General features: G+C 42.9%; 2 protein-coding genes across 3 annotated transcripts in view; one reads left to right on the top strand and one right to left on the bottom strand.

Annotated features, from left to right (window-relative positions):
- Positions 1-10,381, top strand: part of LOC311013874 (putative carboxypeptidase X1) — a 15,606-nt gene extending 5,225 nt beyond the window's left edge. The window contains exons 2-14 of the mRNA XM_084010148.1: positions 1,436-1,545; positions 1,633-1,772; positions 2,162-2,246; positions 3,225-3,384; positions 3,460-3,551; positions 4,208-4,331; positions 6,480-6,676; positions 6,772-6,951; positions 7,484-7,681; positions 7,771-7,867; positions 8,248-8,387; positions 8,531-8,633; positions 9,177-10,381. Coding sequence (XP_083866274.1) covers positions 1,436-1,545; positions 1,633-1,772; positions 2,162-2,246; positions 3,225-3,384; positions 3,460-3,551; positions 4,208-4,331; positions 6,480-6,676; positions 6,772-6,951; positions 7,484-7,681; positions 7,771-7,867; positions 8,248-8,387; positions 8,531-8,633; positions 9,177-9,487 — 1,937 coding nt within the window. The 3' untranslated portion in view covers positions 9,488-10,381. The remainder of the gene's footprint in view (positions 1-1,435; positions 1,546-1,632; positions 1,773-2,161; positions 2,247-3,224; positions 3,385-3,459; positions 3,552-4,207; positions 4,332-6,479; positions 6,677-6,771; positions 6,952-7,483; positions 7,682-7,770; positions 7,868-8,247; positions 8,388-8,530; positions 8,634-9,176) is intronic.
- On the bottom strand, positions 10,376-23,426 carry elp1 (elongator acetyltransferase complex subunit 1). 2 transcript variants are annotated; one of them, XM_084010144.1, is made up of 36 exons: positions 23,340-23,426; positions 22,217-22,423; positions 21,825-21,977; positions 21,572-21,653; positions 21,063-21,143; positions 20,817-20,902; positions 20,516-20,706; positions 20,196-20,319; positions 20,002-20,095; positions 19,158-19,388; positions 18,898-19,068; positions 18,586-18,664; positions 18,172-18,327; positions 17,919-18,025; positions 17,512-17,615; positions 17,359-17,412; positions 17,161-17,266; positions 16,883-16,998; positions 16,662-16,735; positions 15,927-16,005; positions 15,693-15,772; positions 15,463-15,600; positions 15,245-15,330; positions 14,446-14,594; positions 13,937-14,060; positions 13,603-13,700; positions 13,039-13,240; positions 12,851-12,912; positions 12,686-12,748; positions 12,540-12,600; positions 12,234-12,347; positions 11,865-11,964; positions 11,606-11,733; positions 11,192-11,343; positions 10,770-10,851; positions 10,376-10,519 (listed from the first exon to the last, which is right to left on the bottom strand). In XM_084010144.1, exons 2-36 carry the CDS (start codon positions 22,364-22,366, stop codon positions 10,452-10,454), a joined length of 3,945 nt encoding a protein of 1,314 aa, XP_083866270.1. In that variant the 5' UTR covers positions 22,367-22,423; positions 23,340-23,426; the 3' UTR covers positions 10,376-10,451. The 2 variants fall into 2 exon arrangements, with proteins under 2 accessions (XP_083866270.1, XP_083866271.1); XM_084010145.1 differs by having other exon boundaries at positions 23,369-23,384.

The following is a 23,426-nucleotide window of genomic DNA, read 5'->3' as shown; positions in this document are numbered from 1 at the left end:
AACAAAGAGACATGACTTTTCAAGATCTCAGCAACATTTTGAGTCAGCTCAACGGCGATCCAGCTGGACTACAAGGCAAAGGGGCAAAAGGGTTTTTGTCAGATATGTCACATTCAGTATTCATTTAAACTGCTTCTATACCTCGCCTTGAGACTTTTTAGCAGCCAGTAAAGCTTCCTGGCAGGAAGAGGCTCGTGTGAACCGAGCTGAACCGTGTAGACAATGAGAGTCTGTCTGAGGCTTTAAGACGGCCGCTGAGGACGCTGGCCAGGTTAACAGATGTTTCACCTCCACAGGAGAGCTGAGCTTTCTCTTATTTACTGCTCTCTGCTTTACATCTCCTTCAGGATGCTTCTCTGGCTTTATTTAAAACAGCAAAGTAAAAGTTGCAACATCTCAGTATGAAACCATGGCTAATGGTCTCACAAGGTCAAGTGTGTGTACATATTATCTATATATATACATATTAATTATATTATTAAGTTTACTTAAAGTGGCGATGTGTAAAGTCGCTTTGTATTGACGTAAGAGGGACAACAATGGTGGCCGAGCCTATGGCCCACGGATGAAAGTATTGCAATATTTATAGATTTACATTTGTCTATTGCAAACTGGGAGTCTGCCAAGCATGCATGAATGCAGTAGAGTGACCAACGTCTGCCGAGGCAATATTCACACTCCAGTGAGTGTTCACCTGATTTTCCTCCCTATTTCTATTTTTCAGAGACATTGACTGAAATCTTAAATGTCCCATATTGTAAAATGTGAGATTCCCATGTCTTTTTTATTATAACGTAGGTCTAATTGCCATTTAAATACTGTAAAGGTATCGAAGAGCTCAATCCATGGAGAAATAATACATCCTTTATTCAGGAACCGAGCCTTTAAAGGAGCCATCAGGGCTTCCGTACAGTTGTAATGTCACAGAGCGTCAGACACAGGTGAATACAGGTTTATTCAGACAGACAGCATGAGAAAAATAAAGTTTTTAAGCATTACAGCTTGGAACTTTTCTTCTAGTCGTAACCCAAAGTAGAAGCATGAACCTGGAGATGAGTGTGGTATGTCTTCTTTAATTAAGGATTGCCACGGTAACAATAAACTCAATATCATTCAACACAATCTTTTGGCATATTCAGAAGGCTTTGTTGCTGTGATCAGAAAACAAACACTGCACCAGAGTTGATCCTACTTTGTTCCAAAGAGAAAATGACTCAAGCTAATTGTATTTGACATTTCACTCTGCCATCCAAGAGGAACAGGAATTGGATGTCTGCAGTCGGCTTCTCTCTCTGTGAACACAATCTTGTAACCTTGACTTTGTGTGAGTGTGACTTGAATAGACAGAATTTAACCCCTGGAACGCTGGCTTCTTCTCTCTACTTCTGCCTGGTATAATGATATTAAATAAGTGACTCCTTGTTGCTTGTGTCAGAATGTCCTCCGTTGGGTCTGGAGTCCCTGAGGGTCAAAGACGACCAGCTGACAGCGTCTTCCTCCAAACGCAGAGGCCTCGGCCCTCACCGTGGCCGACTCAACATCCAGGTAACAGCCCAGTAAAACCAGAGACCTGACCTCCCACGTGCTGCCTACAGTAACACTATGAGTGTGTGCTTCCTGTGTGTCATGCAGTCTGGGATAGAGGACGGAGACATCTACGACGGAGGCTGGTGTGCAAAGTACCGGGACAAGAACCAGTGGCTGCAGGTCGACGCCCGGCGGCTGACTCGCTTCACCGGTGTCATCCTGCAGGGTCGCAGCTCCATCTGGAGGTCAGCACGGAAGCTTGTATGGTGTCAGAGTGAACGCTGGGAAATGTAGTTCTGTCGAGAAGTTCACTTTCAAAGGACTTCTTTAAAGTGATATTTTGTAGTCAACTCTGCCTTTATCATTTTTATGCATTAGCCTTCAATTAAAGCTAAAAATCATTTTATTGGTGTATTTGAAGACAGAAATACGAGGCTTCTCTTTGTCTCCCTTCTGAACCCCAGTTAATATCTTCTGATTAATCCTATGATTTAAATGTATAGGTAAAATGCATAATGTTCTTCCTCTAATGGTGCATATGGGGTCTTATTGTGGACCTGAGCTCACCTGCAGGGTTCCTCTGTGTATCATGCGCTATATGTGCTCCTGAACAATGTGTCTTGTCCACACACAGTTGGAATGTGGTTCATACCTACAAGGTGCAGTTCAGTAACGACTCGCTGGTCTGGAAGCCGTGTATGAACGGGACCGAGGAGGCCGTGAGTGTCACTCTCTTATTACATGTTTCCTACCGTCACATTTCACTTTCCAAGCTGGTCTGGAATTCACTCAAGCTCTTTGCTATAATGCTGGTAAGAGTTGTGGATGAATAACACTGTTATGCCATTCCCTTTCTTGGCTTATTATTATATATCAGAGGAATCAAAAGTAAAGACATTCTATACTCGAAATACACACACTTGTGTTCAAAAAGACTCTGGTAGAAGTAGAAGTACTGATTCAACTTCTTTACTCAACTAAAATTGAAAAAGTACTTACTTTACATTACTCTGTAATATAATGTAAGTCAAAAGTATCACTTTGAAGGACTTTTCTACTGGCTGTATTTTTGCAAGGCTGACTGAATCTCGCATCTACATCTCTAAAAACGCTAAATATGATGAGTGAGTACCTAACATATACTAACTGAACACTCTGTTTTCCTCTAAATCACATAGTAGATTTGTACCTGATGCCTAATTGTTAGTTTATGGAGGAAAATAAGAAAAGGAAAGTCATCATAGTATGGTCACAATGTGTTCATTAAAGGACATGAAAATACAAATTACAATTATTTCTTCTTTAACAGCAAAAGGGAGAATGATGTTAGCAGGCAATAATAATAATAATAATAATAATAATAATAATAATAATGCACCCATAACCTCAGTAATGTGGTTATTCACGATGCCAGCGCGGTTTGGAAACTTTGCAGCCCTGGTGAGGTTTGTGTAACCCAGTGGTCTGTAAGGCATGTGTGCCACAGCCAAAGCTGTTTTCCATGAAGCATCAGACTGGTTTAAATGTTCACAATGGATGCATCTTTGCAATGATATAAAAGTTATTTTTGAGTGTTGTCAGTAGTTGTTTTTTTTTAAATCAAGCAATTTAAGCTGTGCATGGAGGGGAGAAGGGACGACATTGGTATGTCTTGAATGTAAAGAGTCCTTGTTTTACCTGATCTCCTTGGGCTGCAGATATTTGAAGGATGCCAGTACCTGGAGACATCCGTCCTCGCCCTATTCAACACTTCCACGGTGGCCCGTTACATCCGGATCAACCCACAGACCTGGTACCAGAACTTCACACAGGGTGACATCTGCCTGAGGGCCGAGGTGTTGGGCTGCCAGCTCCCAGGTACGGGAAGCTTTGTATCTACATATGTACATTTCATTTGATCCATGGTCACTGCAATCTTATCTATTATCACAGATCCAAATCACGTGTACGGGTGGCAGACGGAGCCGACGGAGTCTAAAGACAAACTGAACTTCAGACACCACAACTACAAGGAGATGAGAAAGGTAAGACAAGCTCTTCGATCAGCTCTCTGATCTAGCTAGGGCATTCCTGTAAAAAAGTTTGGGTTTTTTTGTGAGTGTTGGAGGCTCCCGCAGTGTGTGTGGTCTGGTCTCAGTCTGACCAAAAAGCAAATATTATGGGAGGCTTTACTCCTCCGTGGCAGTGTCCTCAATGTGCTGCTACCGCCAGCGGTCTGTTTGGAGACGCCGTCCTGCATCTGATGGTCAGAAAACAGCCCACAGAAACAAACACTCTCTCTTAGTGTCTCTTCGTACTTGTCATGTGTCTGTTTTTACTGGTTCTGTGTCTCTATGTAGTCTTTATTTACATTTTGAGTATCTTCCTGATTGGTACGTCTATGTGAGTGTTATTTTGTAGGCCCTTGGGTCCTCATATTACAGCCCCTGGGCCTGAGTCATCCATCCATCCATGACTCCTTGTTCTTCTACAGTGTATTTTCTCACAGACTGACTTCATCAGTAATGAACACCAACAACAAACAAAGAGGTTATGTCAGAAAAAAGAGTGATCTGCAGAAAATCCTCGATCGTACAGAAGAAACCATTCAATGAGTTGAGGAGTCCCAACGTCATGCAAACCTTGAGTCCCAAACATGTTGGTAAAAGACAAAATGTGGAACTTTGTTTTTGTTTCCCAGTTGATGAAGTCGGTGAACGAGGCGTGTCCTGACATCACCCGTATCTACAGCATCGGGAAGAGCTACACGGGTCTGAAGCTCTACGTCATGGAGATCTCCGACAACCCTGGAAAACATGAGCTGGGTGAGACACGCTGGAGACACATGGGGAGATGTGAAAGGAAAAAGGGTTTCTTTTGGTTTGTATCTAACATGTAGCCTCAAAGAGCCTGTTGGTAAAGTTTCATAATTTAGTCCTCTTTCAAAATAAGTTGTGATGTTTTATCAGTTAAACTTGAGAGCTTCTTTAACTTAAGTTGCAGTTTTCTGCATGCTGCCATACTTTAATGCTTTAATGAGAAGAGTCATTTATAGTAAAGAGGGACTGATGCTTTGCGATTACATAGTAATCTGAGGGGTCAGAAGGGACTTCTGTTATGGCTGCCACCATAACCCAGCCCTGCAAGACTACACAGTCCAGCACTGTGAGATTCCAAAACCTGAACGGACCAGAGGTTTACAGATGTTTTCCTTGGCCTCCACAGCTCTGCCCGCATGGCAGCAGAGTGGTGAGGTTTTCCCACCAACACACATGGCAGTGAAGGCAGCACATAGTGAAGGATCATTCAAATTTGTCTTCAGCTATAAACTGAATGCTAACTGAAGAACTATGCCAGCTGATATTTCAGCTTGTTTGAATACAATTTTTCTAAATGGGACAAAGTCAAACTTAGGTAAAAATACAGAAACCATCAAAACTGACGTGGACTTCCTGTCTCATGTCTTTTATATCAGGACAGCAGATGATTGGTAGCCTTTACAAAGGAATAGATCTGCTCAGTCCGTGACCTGATTTTTTGATCCACCCCGAGCCCTTCTTTTTTCCAGGGACCAGTGTTGCTATTTTGCTCATATGTTCCATGTGTTGGAACAATCTGATGCCATGAGTTTTTCTGAACAGTTGAAACAGGAAAACAGGCTTCAGAGTAGTTACAAGTTTTCCCCTCTGCCCCTTCCCTTGTCACGTTTATGTGAGCTTTCTGTGGTATTTGTGTTTTGTTTAGCTGAAACTTTTATGTATGGATGCTGCTGCATTGGCCGGGCCACTGATACTTGCTCAATATGTCTACATTTAGATGAGATAAATCAAAAACACAACAATCATGTGTTGCACATGTAGCTATTAAAGGGTTAGATTCTTAAAGTTATAGCAAAAAGCAGGAAAAACGCTAAACTCACTTTATAAGGGAAGCCCTTTATTTTGGTAATGTTTTGACATATACGTTTACACCAAAACATCAACTCAAGAACCTCAGTTGTGTTTTCAGCTCCAGGTATTGAAGTGAAGCCATATCGTTGTCAAGTCAAGAGAAATATGTGTGAGAGCTGAAACTCCTCCTCATAAACAGCGTGAGGAGGATGTGTGAGATTTCATAGCCGGCTGTCAAACCATGCAGACCAAACAGGAACCAGATCCAGGTCTTCCAGCAGGGTCAGGGTAAGAGCTGGATCTGTGCAGGAGCCACAGATGGACTGTTGTTGATGGACAATGTCTCCCTGACGTGGAATGTTTGATGATATGATGCCGGCCTTGTTGTCTGCACAGAGAGTTGATTTTGTTGCTGCTGTTTGAATTCCTCCTGATGCAAATTCAAAGAATGCAATACTGTTTTATTTGTTATGTTTTCTTGTGCAGCATAAATGTTGTGCATCCCTGTGTTGCATAATGAGAAATAATGATCCTTGAATCATGTGGGCTTATTTATGTTTTTGAGGATGATGTAGCACACTGCCTCCTCAAAAATATATTTAATTAGACCGTTGGGTTCTTGCTCTGTCTTGGTTTTGATTGTAATTATAATTGTTCTATCTGTATGAACAAAATTTCACTTTGGAAAAGATAAGTAAATGTATTAAACATGGAAATATATATCAGAAGCAGTGCTCTTATAGTTTAACTGAAATGAAAAATGCCTTTCCAACTCTTTTAGATCACACAAGAAGAAGAATTACGGAAGCATAATTCTTTCATATATTTAAATCAAAGTTCAATGTTCTTTTCTTCTTGGAAAACCAAATATGATGCATGCTAAAATCAGCTGGAACCAACCAATTTCAACCAATGATATCACGATCTCCATCCATCAATCTGGGAGGTCGTGAGCTTATCTTGTCAACCAATGAAATTCCTCCCAACATTATGTCCCGCCTGCTTCAGATACATACTCTGGAAATGCTCTTCCAGCTCGACTTCAACTTTGTTCCCTTGTGTGTATTTTGTCGCCCCCTGCAGGAGAGCCAGAGTTCCGCTACGTTGCAGGGATGCATGGGAACGAGGTGCTGGGCCGAGAGATTCTGCTCAATCTAATGGAGTACATGTGCCAAGAGTACAAGCGGGGCGACCAGCGCATCGTCCGCCTCGTCAAAGAGACTCGCATCCACCTCCTGCCCTCCATGAACCCCGACGGATACGAGATGGCCTTTAAAAAGGTGCACTTAGTCCAGGATTGTGTTGTAGTCCCCATGGTGGCTCCAGACTTGAGTGCTCAGTGACTCTGGACATAACACACTTATCCACTCTGCAGGGCTCAGAACTGGCGGGTTGGGCCTGGGGCCGATACAGCTATGAAGGTATCGACATGAACCACAATTTTGCTGACCTCAACTCAGAGATGTGGAGAGCCATCGAGCTGGAGACAGACCGGTCCAAACTCATCAACCACTACTTCCCCATCCCTGAGATGTACACCTCAGAGGAAGCCTTCGTAAGTGTCACACACACACACACACACACACACACACACACACACACACACACACACACACACACACACACACACACACTTTTTCCACATTTTGTTATGTTACAGCCTTATTCCAAAATGGATTTAATTTTTTTTACTCAAAATTCTACACACAATACCTCATAATAATGAAGTATATTATATATATGAAGTATAATATGCCAGTCAGCTATTTCACGAGGCTTTGACAGCACCTCTGTGGATCACTGGTGATGCTGTTTTTGACTATGAATGGAAAATAATTTCATCTTTTTTTAAATGATTAGATGCTCCACTTAAACTCCAAAGCCCAGCAATAAATACTTATTTAGAATAGATTGCTAGAATATGAAAAAAAAAAAAAACAGGAACGTGTGTGACCAATAAAATAATCTCTATGAGGGTTCTTTACTGGTTTGGTGTGATGAAAAGGGTCAGATGAATTACTTAAAAACCATAAATGAAAAACCATCCATCCTCCCTCCTCTGACCGAATCCTCAACTCCGACATCAGGTGGCGTCGGAGACCCGAGCCGTCATCAACTGGATGCAGAACATCCCATTTGTTCTCAGTGCCAACCTCCACGGGGGAGAGCTGGTGGTCACCTACCCGTTTGACATGACGAAGGACTGGGCCCCACGCGAGCACACGCCCACTGCCGATGAGAGCTTCTTCCGCTGGTTGGCCACCGTGTACGCCAGCACCAATCAGGTGAATCCCCCTGTGCTGCGTTCACTTCCTGCTCTCATGTTTAAAGCACTGCTATGTATTTAACATGTTCCTGTATCGTATAAAACCAGGCGATGTCCAACCCAGACCGACGGCACTGCCACAACAAGGACTTCATCAGATACAACAACATCATCAATGGAGCCGACTGGCACAACGTACCAGGAAGTAAGAACGTGTGTTTCTCAAAGCTGAAATACTGTACATAAACTATTTAAATTAATTTCAGGTAGTTTTGTTTTCTGTCCATAATCACGTGAGATTTGGGTCTGCATGTAAAACTCTCATCCTAATTATATCACCTGCTCATATGTCACCACAGATCAACAGCAATTAAGTGAGGCAACTTTACAAAATGGCATTCGATGTTGTCGACGTGCAGAAAGTGTCAGATTACAGTCTAAAGGCCTGAGTCCACATAGAGAATTTTTCACCAGCACTTTTCTGAGAAGTTCAGATGTTTTAAACCATGAGAGGAAGTTGAACACAAGTGCAGCAGAATCCATCAACGAATAAGAATAACTCCTCATATCTGGTCTCTCCTTCAGGTATGAATGATTTCAGCTACCTGCACACCAACTGTTTCGAGGTGACGGTGGAGTTGTCCTGTGATAAATTCCCTCACGCCAGTGAGCTGCCCATCGAGTGGGAGAACAACAGAGAGTCTCTGCTGGTTTACATGGAGCAGGTCGGTCTGCTTTGGTTGCGTTCTGCTAAGATGTCTGATTTGGCACATTTCTTTTCATCTTCAGTCCCTGAAGGAACATCTTGTACAGAGCACTGCTAGTTTGTATCTACAGCACCAATGAATGTGGACTCGTCTCTTCTTAGGTCCACCGTGGAATAAAGGGGGTGGTCCGGGACAAAGACACAGAGGCTGGTATAGCAGATGCCATCATTAAAGTTGAGGATATCGATCATCATATTAGATCAGGTAAAGTCTTACAGTCTGTTCTTGTTGGTCAGATTCAGACTTCCAATCCAAGCAAAAATATATGACATAAAAATGTCACAAAAGGTCATAATATATTATAAAATATAGTCTAAATATAGTCATCATGAATCTCAAAAAAACTATCACATAGTACGTTCTAAAACATGTCACAGTCTAATATGTCATTTCTTGGCTCGAGGTTCTGCTATCCTGATCTGTTTGAGGTTCATGTGAGATTATTTAAAAAAAATAGCATTTTTTTACCGATTAGTTTACGATTTTAAATTGCAATGTCACAAAAAAAACCCAACTGATAAAATCCACCTTCTCACGTCTTAACATTTGACTTTCTAAAGTCTGATGTAAGACATTTGAATGTAAATGAATAATATCACTTAAAGGAAACACCGTTACCAGTAAAAGGTAAATGGATTTGGGGATGCACTCCCACCTCGAACATGTAACGGTGGAAGTTTGTTCAGTGTTACTTGAGGTCACTGCCCCACATCTCTACTCACTTCCAACTCCTGCTGTCCTCTCCAGTGACTGATGGTGACTACTGGCGGCTGCTGAACCCTGGCGAGTACCGGGTGACGGTCAGCGCCGAGGGCTACTTCCCATCCTCCCGCAGCTGCCGCGTCATGTACGACCACTACCCCACAATCTGCGACTTCCGCCTCACCAAGATGCCCAAACAGAGGCTACAAGACATTTTGGCGAAGGGGGGTAAACTCCCCAAGGACCTGCAGCTCCGGCTGCGACAGCTGCGCCTGCGTAAGCTCCGCGTCACCACCAAGGCCATCAACCAGAGGCGCACCGCTGCAGCCAAACGGGCCAAGAGGACACGGAGATGATGGGAGACAACGTGAGAACAAAGCTGGACTTGGTTCAGAGAGACGCCCCCATTTTTGCTGGATTTCTGTCACCTTTTCTCTCTTTTTAATGCCGTTATCAAAGACAAACCAGCCGTGCTGTTACATTCCATCTTCTGCTGTGGAGCAGCGGGGGGACTGAGGGACAGTTCCTTGCCGAGGGCCACATTGACACAACAGTGCTGCGGTGGCTCACTGGGTTTGAAATGAATGACTATGAGGGTAAAGTGTCACTTTGAGCCGTCAAGGTGTTGACACTCAGTGTAGGAGTTTATACACAGCAGGAACATGACAGGGCTGCAGTCTCCACAGTGTTATATAATATAATCTCAATGTAAACACCCACGCTCATAGTCACTGTTTCATTTCACATGCATTGTGCCAGAATACAGAGGCAAAACAACAATACACGTGTCATCGTCTTTATACCTGCAGTCGTTGAATGATGGGGCTCTTTGGATCCGTACCAACACCTCTTCACTGTAATCATTAGTGTGTTAGTGTCATAACACAGGGTCTTCCCAGGTTTAGTCTCTCCCAAGGGGATCTGTTGTCAGGGTGTCTGTAGGAAGCAGTTCATGAGTTTATTCAGAGAAGGAAAGAACCTCCTTTAAGGCCAGTAACTGTCTGTGTTGGCCTTACTCGCCTTCAGTCCATTAAAAATCACCCTGAGGTTTTTGAGGACAGCGGAGGCTGTTTCTCCTACATATGTCAGACAAAGTCATAGTATAGTCTAGTATTGTGGAGGACGGGGAGCCAAAACAACCATTAATGGGTTTTGTCTTAATACCTGTATGATTATTGATTGATGGTGCAGAATGGAAGTTGTACAAAACCTGTTGACCTTAATCATTAAAACATTTGGAGAGATAATAATTGAATCTTTATTCATCACATAATTACCGTTTTACTTTACAGATAAAAAAAACACACAAACACAAGTAGTTTACATGAGCATAGCGAGCTTCCACTTGACACCGTTTCTCATCTTTGGTGGCATCATGACCTCGGCAGCTAAAAAACAAGATGAGAAACGATGTTGAAAGCAGAAGAATTACTGGAAACATAGAAAGTGTGTAACTTCATCTGCAGTGCCTGGAAATTATTTTCCATTGATCAGATATACGTAAAATAAAATGAAGTAGTGCAAACAGGCGCTGTGTTCCAGTTCAGCAGCCGCATCCTCAGCTGGATTGGGACACAGCTAGTGACTTGCTAGATAATGAGTCTACTTAACAACCAAAAAACTACAAATTCTGCTGACCTGGTTGTGAGGCTGCAGGTCTCTGCTGCTGCTGCTGGAAAGAAGCCATGATGCTGTTTGCAGTTGAGTTTGGTCCAGTGAGCTGAAACACAAGAATGAGACCACAGTTACATTACAAGTACTAAAAGAAAACAACACTCTATTCTCTTGCTCTCGTACACAAAGTGTCCTGACTCTTATCTGCCATTTTATTTGCTTGCTTCATGTTTTATTTTTAGATTTTTTCATATCGTATTCCTAATTACTTATAGGAAAAGTTTCATCCTGCATATGGGTACTTTCCTGCTATATTTGTTTTTTATTCGAATTTCTTGCCCGAAGAAATCAGTCAGTGTTAACCAATCACAACAACAGACCTAAAATCAGGTTAAAACAAGTGAGAAACGAGAGTATAAAGCATGATAATATGTTATTATAGTTACCGTAGCCTGACTGCCGATCGGGGCCTCAGGCCACACCTCAGGAACTGCTGCCTCCATCATCTGCAGAGCCTCCTCGTAGGCCGGCTGCAGCTTCTCCGCCTGCTTGTCAAACTGGAACAGCACCAGGGCCTTCAGCAGGCCGTGCACTTCCTCTGCAGGACAATTCAAGGATGCAGCATCATTTCACTTGTTGAGAGCATGTGTTGAAAATGCCTATTAAATGCTTCTCCAGAATAAGACTACATTTCCCAGCATCCCTGCCCCCTACTGTTTCACTGCTAACTCTACTGTTCAAGACAGAATGGTGGTATTTCAACAAGCAGACACAACGTGATCTTAAACTTCCAAATCAAAAAGAGTGAACATTATTAAAAACATGAATCTAAATGATGAAGAGCCTTTAAGTGTTCGTACCTCTCATCTTGTCCACGGTGGTGAGGATCTCACCAAGAGCGTACATCAGCGCTCGGTCCTCCATCGGGCTTCCTTCCTTCAGACTCAGCTTCTTCCTCTCCGCTTTCCGCCGGTTCTTTGACGATCTCCTGCAGGCGGAGCATGAACATTACACCAGTAACCAAAATGTAAACATGTATCACACGGGTTACATTTTACCATGTGGAAATCACCAGAATCTAACTCATGAAGTGTGTGTGTGTGTGTGTGTTTGTCTTACGAGGAGATGCGGGAGTTACTATGGGAGTATTTGGAGCCGGTCATCACACTGCTGGCTTCAGAGTAAAGCTCAGCATCGGGGCAGTCTGGACCGTCCTCGTCTGATGAGCAAGACAGAGGACACAGATGCTACTGTATGACTGTTCTGAGGAATTGTTATGGACCTTTTTCGTCTTGAAAAAAACAATCACACTAGTGGAATTCTTTCAGCTTTTACCTTCATTGGGTCTACAGGAACGTTTGATAGTGTTAAAAACACATTGTGGTATGACCTCGACAGACAGAGCTGACGGAAATCATCAAAAGCATGTTCAAATCCAACATGTGAGCTCAGATAGTGTATGTCCTGTAGATCCTGACTTATTCTCACCCAGCATGTCCAGTCTGGCCTTCTCTTTCTGCTCTCGGACCACAGCCAGCCGGGTCTTGTGCCGCGTGAACGTCGCTACTTGGGCCTCCAGGAATGCAGTCTGGGTGCCGACAGCTGACACCAGACAACACAGCATTATGACAAGACAACCAGACGTTATCACAAGACAAAGGTTTGATTTTTAGCCCAAGTCCAACCCCCTCTTTTATTCTTGACCTGTTTAAGAGTTAAACAGTGGAAGAACAACTGGGTAGTTAGCATGAGAAGCTATAGTTACATGGCTGAACAGGTGTGAATGATATGTACCTTCCAACAGGGCAGGTTTGAGGTTGGTTTCAGTGATATCCTGTCTGTTGTGCATGTAAATCTGAAGCAGACAAAGACAAACTCATAGTTATGTAAAATATATATATACATAAGTAAAAGCCTGGCTGAAAAAATAAGGAAATTACCAATCTGAGCGCCTCCTCCCAGACTGAACCTGTGATCAGAGCCAAGATGGCCTCCTCGCAGTCCTGTTGGAAAGACAGGGGTTTTTCACACAATTCATATAAATTCATATAATATAAAAACTACGACTTTAACTTCATTAGAAGCGATTTTGTGGAGGATCTTACTTTTGCGTACTGATCCAACAGCACAGCAGCTTCTGAGTACCGTCGCTGTTCAGTCAGCTTCTCTAGAAAAGGAAGGAAACAAACTACATGTTGGTATTGTTCCATGTCTGAGCAGCTAACCGGCTACCTGTCTGTCTGTCTCATTTGCTTTCCTATGTGTAAGTCCATCTGCCTGTTGTTATGGTTACCTGCCAGGTCCCGGGCCAGCAGAGCTAACTGGTCGGGTGGTAGTGGGATTTGCTGCGCCGCACAGATGGCGTTTCTCCAACTGGAGCTGCTGGCGAACGCCTGCAGGGCGCTGGCTGGCTCTCTGCATCGCCATAGCAACAGGCCGGCCTGCTCCGCCTGCTGCTGCTCCATCAGGTGCTCGGCGTACACACAGCTCAGAGCCTAGAGGTCAAGGGGTCAACCTTTTACTTAAGAGATTATTGCTGGAATGCAATGTCTCTCAGTGTTTCCTACGAGATTATATGAGACTATGGTGGATGGATAGTATCGCCTGATCTTTGTCTGCAACTGTGCAGAAATACCAGCTTCAGCACAACAAATAGACATGCAAACAGAAAAAAACACACAGCATTGAATGTCTTCAAACTATCTGGTTCCGTCCTATTAATAACACTATTAAAATGCCAAAAAATAATAATGCCAATTGCCCATCACAAGAACTGACAGCTTTAGACAGTGTTTAGCATTCATATCGTCTGACTGCCATGTAGAGTAACAATATGCTGAGCCCTGTTTGTGTGTACCTTGTAGTGAGCACCGTCTGCTGTGTACAGTCGCAGAGCTTCACTGTAAAGTTTCTGCTCCTTCACGAGCTGCAAAGCTTCAGGGAAATGTTCCTCTCCTGAACACAAGATCAGGTTAGCAAGACATTACATCGTTTACAGCCTTCTGTTCCACTTTATTTTAGATTAAACACATCATCCAGCCTATAATCTTTCGGCACAGCATAAATAGTTTCACATATCGAGAGATTATTTTGTGAAAGTTATCATCATAAGGGACATTCGTGTGGCAAAGAGCCAAGGCTACAAGGCTTCCTGATGAAGATGAAGAGCAGTAAAAGGGGCGGAGACTGACCACACTTGCTGAGGTGATGCAGGGCCTTCCTGTAGCGTTTCAGGTGCTTGTCGATGGTGTAGCGCTGGTAGTTTGGCTCCAGGCTCTTCAGCATGTTCAAGAAGGGAAGGTACTCTTTGGGGTCCTGTAGGAGTTGGAGACAAAAATTAACTTATGCACACTGATAAATGCAAAAAACATTTAAAAAGGTTATGATGGTCTCTCTTGGTAATCTGAACTAGTTACGTCTTTGTGCTCTTCATATCCTCTGTCTTTTTTCCCCCCAAATCATGACTAATTTACAGGAACATTTTCCCATATCAGAGAAGATCATCTAACTAGATTTTGGAGCAACTTGTGGTGTAAGACAGAGGTCATAAACATCACAGGTGGTATGTAAATACAGGGGCTTCGCTTAATATCTCATAAACATAACTGACTGTGTTTCATATACAAAGTCAGGCTACTTTGGATAAGTAAAACATGATGATGAAGAAGATGTTTCCTCCTCCTCCGCCGCCGTCTGGTACCTTCTGGGATTTCTCGGCCACCATGAGCACGAGATCAAAGTCGTACGTCCCCAGAGAGTGTTCGTACAGGTCGTTGACGTTGACGAGGAAGAGGAGGTACTTCAACGCCTCTTCAGCACTCACAGCACCGGGAGCATCAGGAGGGTTCACTGTCAAATACACAAACGCAGCACATGATGAGCAACTAAAAACATCATCTGCTCCTGTACGTGTGGAACTGAGCAGGGCTCCACAGGAAAGGTTGCTATTAGCAACCATTTTAAGAAATTGGCAACTAATTATTGGCCTATTTAACATTTAAAAAAACAGCATAGAGTTGTTGCATTAGTGATATTGAAATATTGCCATTAGAGGCAGAAGTGTAATCAGACAACGCATGATGTTTGTTTGTTATTGATGACATTATGTTCTTTTCTTTCACAGCATCTTTCAAAAATGGCAAAGAAATGCATTATAATATTTGAAAAAAACAAACCCAGGAAGAAGAATTCATGGAGAATGATTTCAGAGGCAGATATCGTTACATACTAGCTAACATAAAGTACACTGATTGGTCAATGGCCAAGATAATTTGATAGGTATCTGTGCCGTTGTTGCAAATAGGAAAATTCCCACAATGCATTCTCATGCTGCAGGAGGATTAACGATGATCTAAGTGAAGGATTATAGACCATAGACCATTAAGACGTCACTCTAGTGAAGCCAGGGATTAAAAGTTAGTTCCTAGCCCTGCAGATTGTAATCGAGCTTGGTGTAGTAGTTTAGTAGTTCATCAGTGACACGTCATCAGTGTGCTCACCTCGAAGCTCGTGGACTTTCTGCAGAGCGATCTCCAGCTCTGGAACGGTCTTCTTCACGTGAGTCGTCAGTATGGACAGAAAGAACCTGCAGGTTGACAACATCTTTATCATTTTATATCCCATTACTGCTCCATCTACTGTTAGACTGACATGTGTTGCCCCATCACTGCAGAGCTGCTTTTAAGCCTTTGGAACTCAAGTCTTATGGACCACTGACTTGTTTGGATCCATTGACTCCATGGCGCTCCGCAAAGCATCACAGACGACATCCACTTTCTTCTGGCCAGAAACAGGCTGGGTCTGGACGGGGCTGCTGTCAGGGCGGGGGTACATGGTGCTGGTTGTATCCTCCTCCCTGGATACAAAGGAAAGAAGAACATAGCACCATATATGGGTAAAGGACTTGTTTTTCCTGAACTGAAACTAAAATCTCCTGAAGTATCTTACTTGAGCTCAGTGAGGAAGAGGTTAATGTGGCTGAGAGAGTCGAGTTGTGTGATGAAAGTCTCCATGTTCTCCAGGAAAACCTGCAGGAAGAGACGGACATTGAAACAAGACCAGTCATTGTGTCCGTGTGTGGTTTTATGCTTTAATCCTTAAAAAACTATGAACATAAAATGCAAGCTGTGGACACAGTAGAAGACGTGATATGAGAAAACTGCTTATTGATTTTTGATGTACCTTTGGGTTGTGGTCATAAATGAGGTTCATGTTGATCCTCAGCTTCCTCATACACTCAAAGGAATCTCTGAACATCAAACTGAAAGAAACAAACATGACTCGTTTAACTCTAACATATGCAATTTTAACACTTTGCTCACTCGCTACGTACATAACATCAAGAAGGTTATGTTAAACTTTTTAAAGGGTTACACTTTGTTAAAGATAACATAGCTTTTGCATCTCTTGCCAAATGATTAACGCTGCTTAAATTGAAGTAAATTAATCCTCCAATCATTAAGCTATGGATTATACGTTATTACCTTATACATCATTTGCTATTCTAGAAGAGGCTATGCTTAGAAATGTTATGATACAGTATATGGTAGCCTCAAATGATATAGCAGAAATGGAGGCAACTGATATATATATATACACCCATATTATATACCATATTTCTATTTAATTATATATATTATATACTATGTTTATTCATGTCACTTTTGGATTTTATTTTTGCATGTTTTTCTGACCACTAATTTATGTTTACTGTTTTCTTTTTTCTAATTTTTTTTTTCTTATATATTTCAAGGTTTCACAATCTTTTCACACTGAATTTATTTTTACGTACATGTAAGATTGGATATTTACCAAAGACCTTGAGTAAAAAAACAACTTTTTTTTTTAAATATGGGTGACCCTCAAAACATCTTATAAAGACCAGGATGTAAGATGATGGAAGAATATCAAACTCACTTGTCCAACCACTTCCTGAGCTGAGCCAACACCAACGCTCGATGATGCACGGTCTCCAGGTTCCCACGAGGCATCTGGACACAAACACAGCAAAATAAATCAGCTGCATGCTGTGTTTGTTACACAGGAAAGGTAGCAACATACGTGTGTGTGTGTGTGTGTGTGTGTGTGTGTGTGTGTGTGTGTGTGTGTGTGTGTGTGTGTGTGTGTATTCAACTGACCTGCAGAATCACTCTGGTGTCTTTTGGTACCACAGTGACTATCCTGGATCCCCTCTCCACCCTCCGCAGCGACTCGTCATTCTGACCTCCATCAGAGGCCAAGGCTGCCTGCAGCCCTGCAGGGTCAAAGGTCATTCAACTCAGCTTTGGTCAATGATTCACAGTACAGTACTTAAGTGATAGTATGTCACAAAAAAGTCATAGTATAGTAACTTGAATATTTTACTTTTTTTTTTAAATGTCAATAAAGAAATAAGCAGAAATAAAAGGAACACTACCTTTGACACTGAGTGTGGTCAGTTGGAGACAGCGGCAGGTGTGGGAGTGTGTGGTTATGAGGAGGAAGTCATTGCAAATGGCGAAGGATGAAATATTGGAGGCCAGCTGAGAAAGAAGCAGACATTTATTAACACATTTCCCATTTGCCCTCCCTCACAATAAACATATTCAGAGCTGGAACAATAAAGTAAGCGTACCTCTGTGTCTCCAGCGTACAGGTGGGATCTGTCCGTCAGGCCGAGTAGATATTCCTGAAGACATAAAGAATAGTAAACAGAAACATAATGCGTTTAGGCCTGTACAGAAGAGTACACTTACATTCATTCATGTTATTCTAAATAGGTTTCTACCTCTCCACTGATGCTGCAGAGGGCTGTCTGAACGCAGGGAACAGGGAAGTTGATGCTACATCTGCTGGAGTCACACCATTCCTCCACTGAAGGCTCAGCAAGATCTTCACAGAAAAAATAAAGAAAGGTTTTTCCTGTAAACATTTGCATTTAAAATGCTTCTATGGTAAGAGCAAGCTTCATTATATAGCAGGAAAAAGGAACTGGGAAAAATGGAAAGAAAAAAATCTCCAGGAAAAGAAGACAAGAAAGAAAGCATATACATTTGATGAGAAGCATTTTAACTTTGTTTTTTAAAGATTCAATCCACATTTTCCTGCTAACAAAAAAAGGACTAAAAATGGTACTTCAACTGGAAGAATACATCTTATTTATCAGGGTGAAAATCAGATGTGTTAGTGACTCACCCCAACGCAGCTTCCTGATCTGTCCGTCCTCCAGCTGTAGTGCCACAGTGCCAGTCTGGGAGCAGTGAACCAAACTGACCACAACACCGTCCACTTCGATCTCAGACCTGAAACATGAAAACACCTCGCTGAGTCCTGACTTTCACAACACAGCTGTGGAATCATTAACTTAAATGGATTGGATTATTAAGATGAACAGGACTATAACTCGACTAAAAGTGCTGCCAATCCCAGTGTGTTCAGCCCTGCTGACCTGACAGTTAGTGTGTCATCAGCGTCATCAGCGGGGCGGAGCATCAGCAGGGTGGAGGAGGTTGGTAGCAGACTGGAGGTGACACCCACAAACAGCTGGTCCTCCAACCACAGCAGCTGCCGCAGGGCCAGAGGCTCTTCCTGGAGAACCGTCACTCTGCAGGAAAGGCAGAGGAACCGGAGAGAAACCAATGAGGGAACATTGAAAACCATTAATAAAACCATTAAAAACATGGGACATTAATCAGACTGGTAGCATCTTTGGCTACCAAGCTGAATACCAGCATCAAACTGCATGTAGTGCTTGTCGGTTTAACAGTAACATATGGCTAATTTTGACTTTAGAACAGATTGTTCAAATGATTTAACTGAAGTCCAGACAGTCGGTCTACAGAAACAGCAGCACTGCGGGTACCTGAAGGTTTTCTGGAGGACCAGGGGACGAGATATCATCCGGAACCCATCTGCTGTTTTATCAACCTGTTCTCCTGAATCTGGACGGATTAGAGAATGATATGTTATATGCATTTAAAACAAGTGATAAAAAACTGCTCTATGCAAGCATCAGCCCAGGCCGTCTCCTTCTACCCAAGATCCCTTGTGTTTTGCTCTCCCCACTCATATTCTCATTTCTCAAGCTTTAAAATCAGGTGAATTTAAGAACAATCAGCAAAGTCACGTTCATTGTCATGATCACTGTCTTTATGCAAAACATAGTATCACCCACCCGGGCTGTAGACGGAGATCTGTCCGGAAGAAGTCAACGCTGCTAGCTGATTGGTCCTCTGAGGTTGGCAGAGGAAGGTCACCTGGTTGACTGGTGAGGTCAGCTGAAGCTCAAACGAACACATGGGAGGAGGAACCACACACTGCCTGAAGTTTGTCACCAGGATTTTATCTGAGGTGGGGGGTTAGATAAGTATCACTATCACCATCATGTTGGAATCATCCATCAGCTCTGTCACCTCTCATCTCAACGCCCCTCACCTCCATCAATCACAGCCACGTTGGCGTTGTCGGTGGAGTCCAGCCCGGGGCTCCTCTCAGTCGTCCAGCCCCAGTCGTAGGTGACGCTGGTCCAGCTGTGGGTCACCACGTGGAGCCTTAGGGGGCGCTCAGGGTCCCAGCAGACACAGACCGGAGCCTTCTGTGAGTCTGTGCCAAAGTTCAGGCTCTGCTTCAGATACCAGTGGTAGTTCCCCACCACCCACAGCTGGACTGCAGAGGGAGCACGGACAAATGAAGGTGGCTCATTCATATCTATATAGTCATTTACTTATTTCATATTTACGGCATGGATAGGCAACGTTGGAGAAACCAGCAAGACCGAGTTTGATTTAGCACTCGCTGTAAAAGTGGCTAAATCTAGCAAGAACGTCGATAACACTGACAGCCCGTCCCTCTAGGCCTCCTTTCAAAGCCACTCCCCCAATTCTGGCAGACTCTGGTGACACACAATAAGTCGGCAGAGCATTTGGTTTTTTGATTACTTTTAGGATGTGAAGAGAATTTCAACAAATGGTTCTTAAATACATAACCCACTCAAGCTTCAATTAATTCATAAATAAATGTCAACATTAGCTATTAATCCGTTTTTTTGTTGTTATAAACTTCTACAGAGCAATGGAAACATGCTTTATCCAAATACTGTTGATCCAGTTTACAGCAGTTCATGTAAACATAAGTGGATAATTTGTCTGTCTGACATGTAAACTGCCTCGTGTGGTTGGATCATGACAACTCTTCCTCTTTATGTCACTGTTGTGATCAAACATGATCAACATGACCCTGACTGGCCTGAAGGAGGGGCTACACCTTTGGCTGAACTCACTGGAAGTGTTGACTTGTCCGTCCTCTCCAGCAGTCAAGTCCTCCAACCAAACAGCTAAAACAGTGGAGTCATTGTTCCAGAGCAAATCCTTCACCTGAAAAACACACAATCAAAGTGTTTTTTTGTAAAATAAAAATAAAAAAATCACTTACTGAAATTCCATATTTCTTAAATTGCTTGCAAGGCAGGTTTACCTTGGCCTGGTCTTTGCTGAATGGGAGGGTGAAGTCTCCGTGCAGCAGTCCATTCTTCTCCATGAAAACCACACTGTGTTTGTTGGGATGACGCTGAGTGCTCGCTATCAGGCTGCCTGAGGGTCTGAAACAGCAGGAGAGGAGCTACCATGAAATCTCACCACTATATTCCACTATCCACTATACTAATATTCTTTCTTGTATGCCTTAATGTAAACTATTATTTACTCGGGGAAGAACACCATAATCATTCACACATTTAGACAGTTCTAAATCTAAAGTTAAAAACTGAATTGAATGAGCTTCGGCAGCACTCGTACTTCCAGCAGAGCGCCTGCTCCAGGCCGTTGATGGTCTCGCTGGTGGCCTGCAGGACGCCCTCTCTGTTCCAGACCCGGACCTTCCTGGCTCCGGTCTGAATACAGATGGCACTGACGGCAAACAGCTGGCCGTCGCCTCGCCATGTCACCCGTGGCGTGCGGTCGTCCCAGGCTGCAGCCGGCTGCACCTCCTGTGGTGGCATGTTCACATCATTCACAAGTTTTCATAGAGGTAACCATTGTTTTAATACATTTTAGTTGTTTCTTCCTAACTTTGATGTTTCTGAGGTTGAACTCTGACCTGGATCTTCCTCTGTGCTGCTTGTTTCCCCTCTGAGCCGTGGAACTGAGTCTCCTTCTTTCCCCAACCCACTGTGATGAACTTCCCTGAAAAACACACAGCATGCAGTAGATGATTCAGTTTTGCTATTTAGCCATATTTAAATGCATTTCTCCATTCCATGAATGATCTTGAGACCCTTTGTGGGTCCTGATCCTCGGGTTGGGCACCACTGATCTAAACGGAGTCTATCTGGAGACACCATACCTTCACCAAAGTCATCCTGGTGGATTCCAACCTCAGTGATCGGCTCAAACTCTTTGGTCATCATAATGATTGTTTCCTGACCTGTGAGCCAAAAACACAATTAGAGATGTATTCATTTGTAACACTGCTCAATATGTTTAATTATCACTGAACTAACTAAGCATTGACCTGTAATTCAGGTCATCTCTTTATAGCTAGAGCCACAGGGTATCTTGACCACACTCATCTTATAAAAAAAAAAAAAAACAGAAACTTTTGTTCCAACAAAGAAATGGTGCTACATTATGATTTCTCAAAAACCAATTACTTCCACCACGTTATAATAACCCACATCGCTATGAACCAGCTTCTCAGCTCATCTTTAATAGTAGCCTTTAAGAATGGACTCATCTGAGTGTTTTGGTGCTTTGTTTAGTGTGCAGAGACTGATAATTCCACTTGACTGATTCAAAGCATTACATTTAAGATTTAAAACAGTGAATCCATATTTTTAGATATAACACACTGACCAGTAGTGAGAACGACGAGCTCTTCATCAGGACTCCAACTCATCGAGGTCAGACCGCTGTCCACGCTGCCAACGCACTCCAACTGTTGAACACGATCACAGGCATTCATGAGGAGCCTCATAAACACAATGCATCCACATGCCCCCTATTCTAATCTTAGCTCAAAACCAACTCTAACCTTAGCCCTCGTGCCAACTCTTTACTTAGCTTTTTGAACTGTGGGCCAAAGGAAAAGTTAAACTCTGTCGCTAACCTGACAGGTGTTGAAGTTGAAGAGGACGACATCGCCGTTAGCTGTGGCCAAACAGGCTGACTCCAGTTCAGCCAGGTCCTGCAGGCCAACCACCGTTCCGCTGCCGTCCTCTGGGAGGAAACGGTCCGCTGTCAGCGAGGCCTCACTGACCACCTGTATGACAGAGTAGAGGAAAGCTGATTCCTAACTGAAACGCTGCACCTTTCATTTATTACTTCTTTAAAATGACATCTTCAAACACATAAGACTAAAATTAAACAAAGCTAGTATTCTCTTTTAATGGAATAAATATACGTTCAATGTCTGGAGAATCGACAACAATTCACTTGCACTGATCAGCCTGTGTTGAGAAACCGTGTCTAGATTAGTAAGGTATGTCACCGGTAGCTCACCTGGCCAGTTCGTGGGTCGTACTCTGTAATGGAATAAGAAGAAGCGACCAGCAGCGAGCCGGTGTCAGCCCGCACAGATAAACACTGTGGGGAGCCTGGACCCTGCAGCTCCGAGCTCCGTAGGCTCTTCAGCAGCTTCAAGTTCCGCATTTTGTCCTCAGGACAGACTGACGACACACACAGCCTGGACCCAAGGGGGCTAAACACCTGAAACAAACAAAAACGTTTGGTATTGAGACCCTAGATGTATCTGGGTGATGGATCAGAACAATATCAATACTGTCTGACCTAATTAGCCAACCATATATAAAACGGTTGCTTTTGGTATTTCCTCGTAAGTAAAATATTCCATAAGCAACAAGACAATCTCCTCATATATCATATAATTAGCAATGTTGAGATAATGAGTCAAAAATAATAAGGACGCTGGCCTTGGGCACAGCTCCATTGATATAAAGTTCATGGTTTCTAATTTGGAGCATTGGGGATTAAGGTCTCACCTGCACAGCCCGGCAACTGTTGTGAGAAATGTAATACATCTAACATGAATGTTTCAGTAATTTATACATTATACAATCATTTTTTTACTTCAAATTCACAAATGTCGAGACAAAAATGTGTTTTTTTTTGTGTTTCATGAGATTGTCATTACTGCTGTACTATGAGAGTAAGGCTGAGCAGTTACAAGACACCAGTGGATTTGAAACAAACTTCAGTTGCAATCACAGGCTGTTCGTTATCATTAAGTGAAACATCATCGGACACAGCCCTATTGGCACTTTTCCATATTCAATCAAGACAGATGTGTTCTTCAAACGTTGACGTGATCTGCTAGCCGGTCTCCTAGTAGCAGTGTTTTTAAAAGGGCAGGCATGTGAGACAAACCGATATCAACGGTGTAGATTTAGAAGTACGTTGACAGTGTACAAATGTATTTTTAGAAGTTTAACAGACCAAACCAATGGCTGTAGAAGGAACATAAACTACAGTGTCCGAAGATGGATGTACTAGCTTAGCTTTAACTAGAAGGAGCGACACGTTATTCAGCTGAAATAACTCAATAAACAGAAACAAAAATAAAAGCTAAACTTAAGAAAGTCACAAGGAAAGTGTAAAAACCCACCGAGAGGAAACGACTTGAGGTAATGTAACCTTTTAAATGGCCAGCATCAACAACACAACAACATGCGTGTGGTGCTGTCAGGCTCCT

This window comes from Eutrigla gurnardus, assembly GCF_963514095.1.
Source record: "Eutrigla gurnardus genome assembly, chromosome: 5".
NCBI lineage: Eukaryota > Metazoa > Chordata > Actinopteri > Perciformes > Triglidae > Eutrigla > Eutrigla gurnardus.
This window is presented reverse-complemented; position numbering and strand designations above follow the sequence as displayed.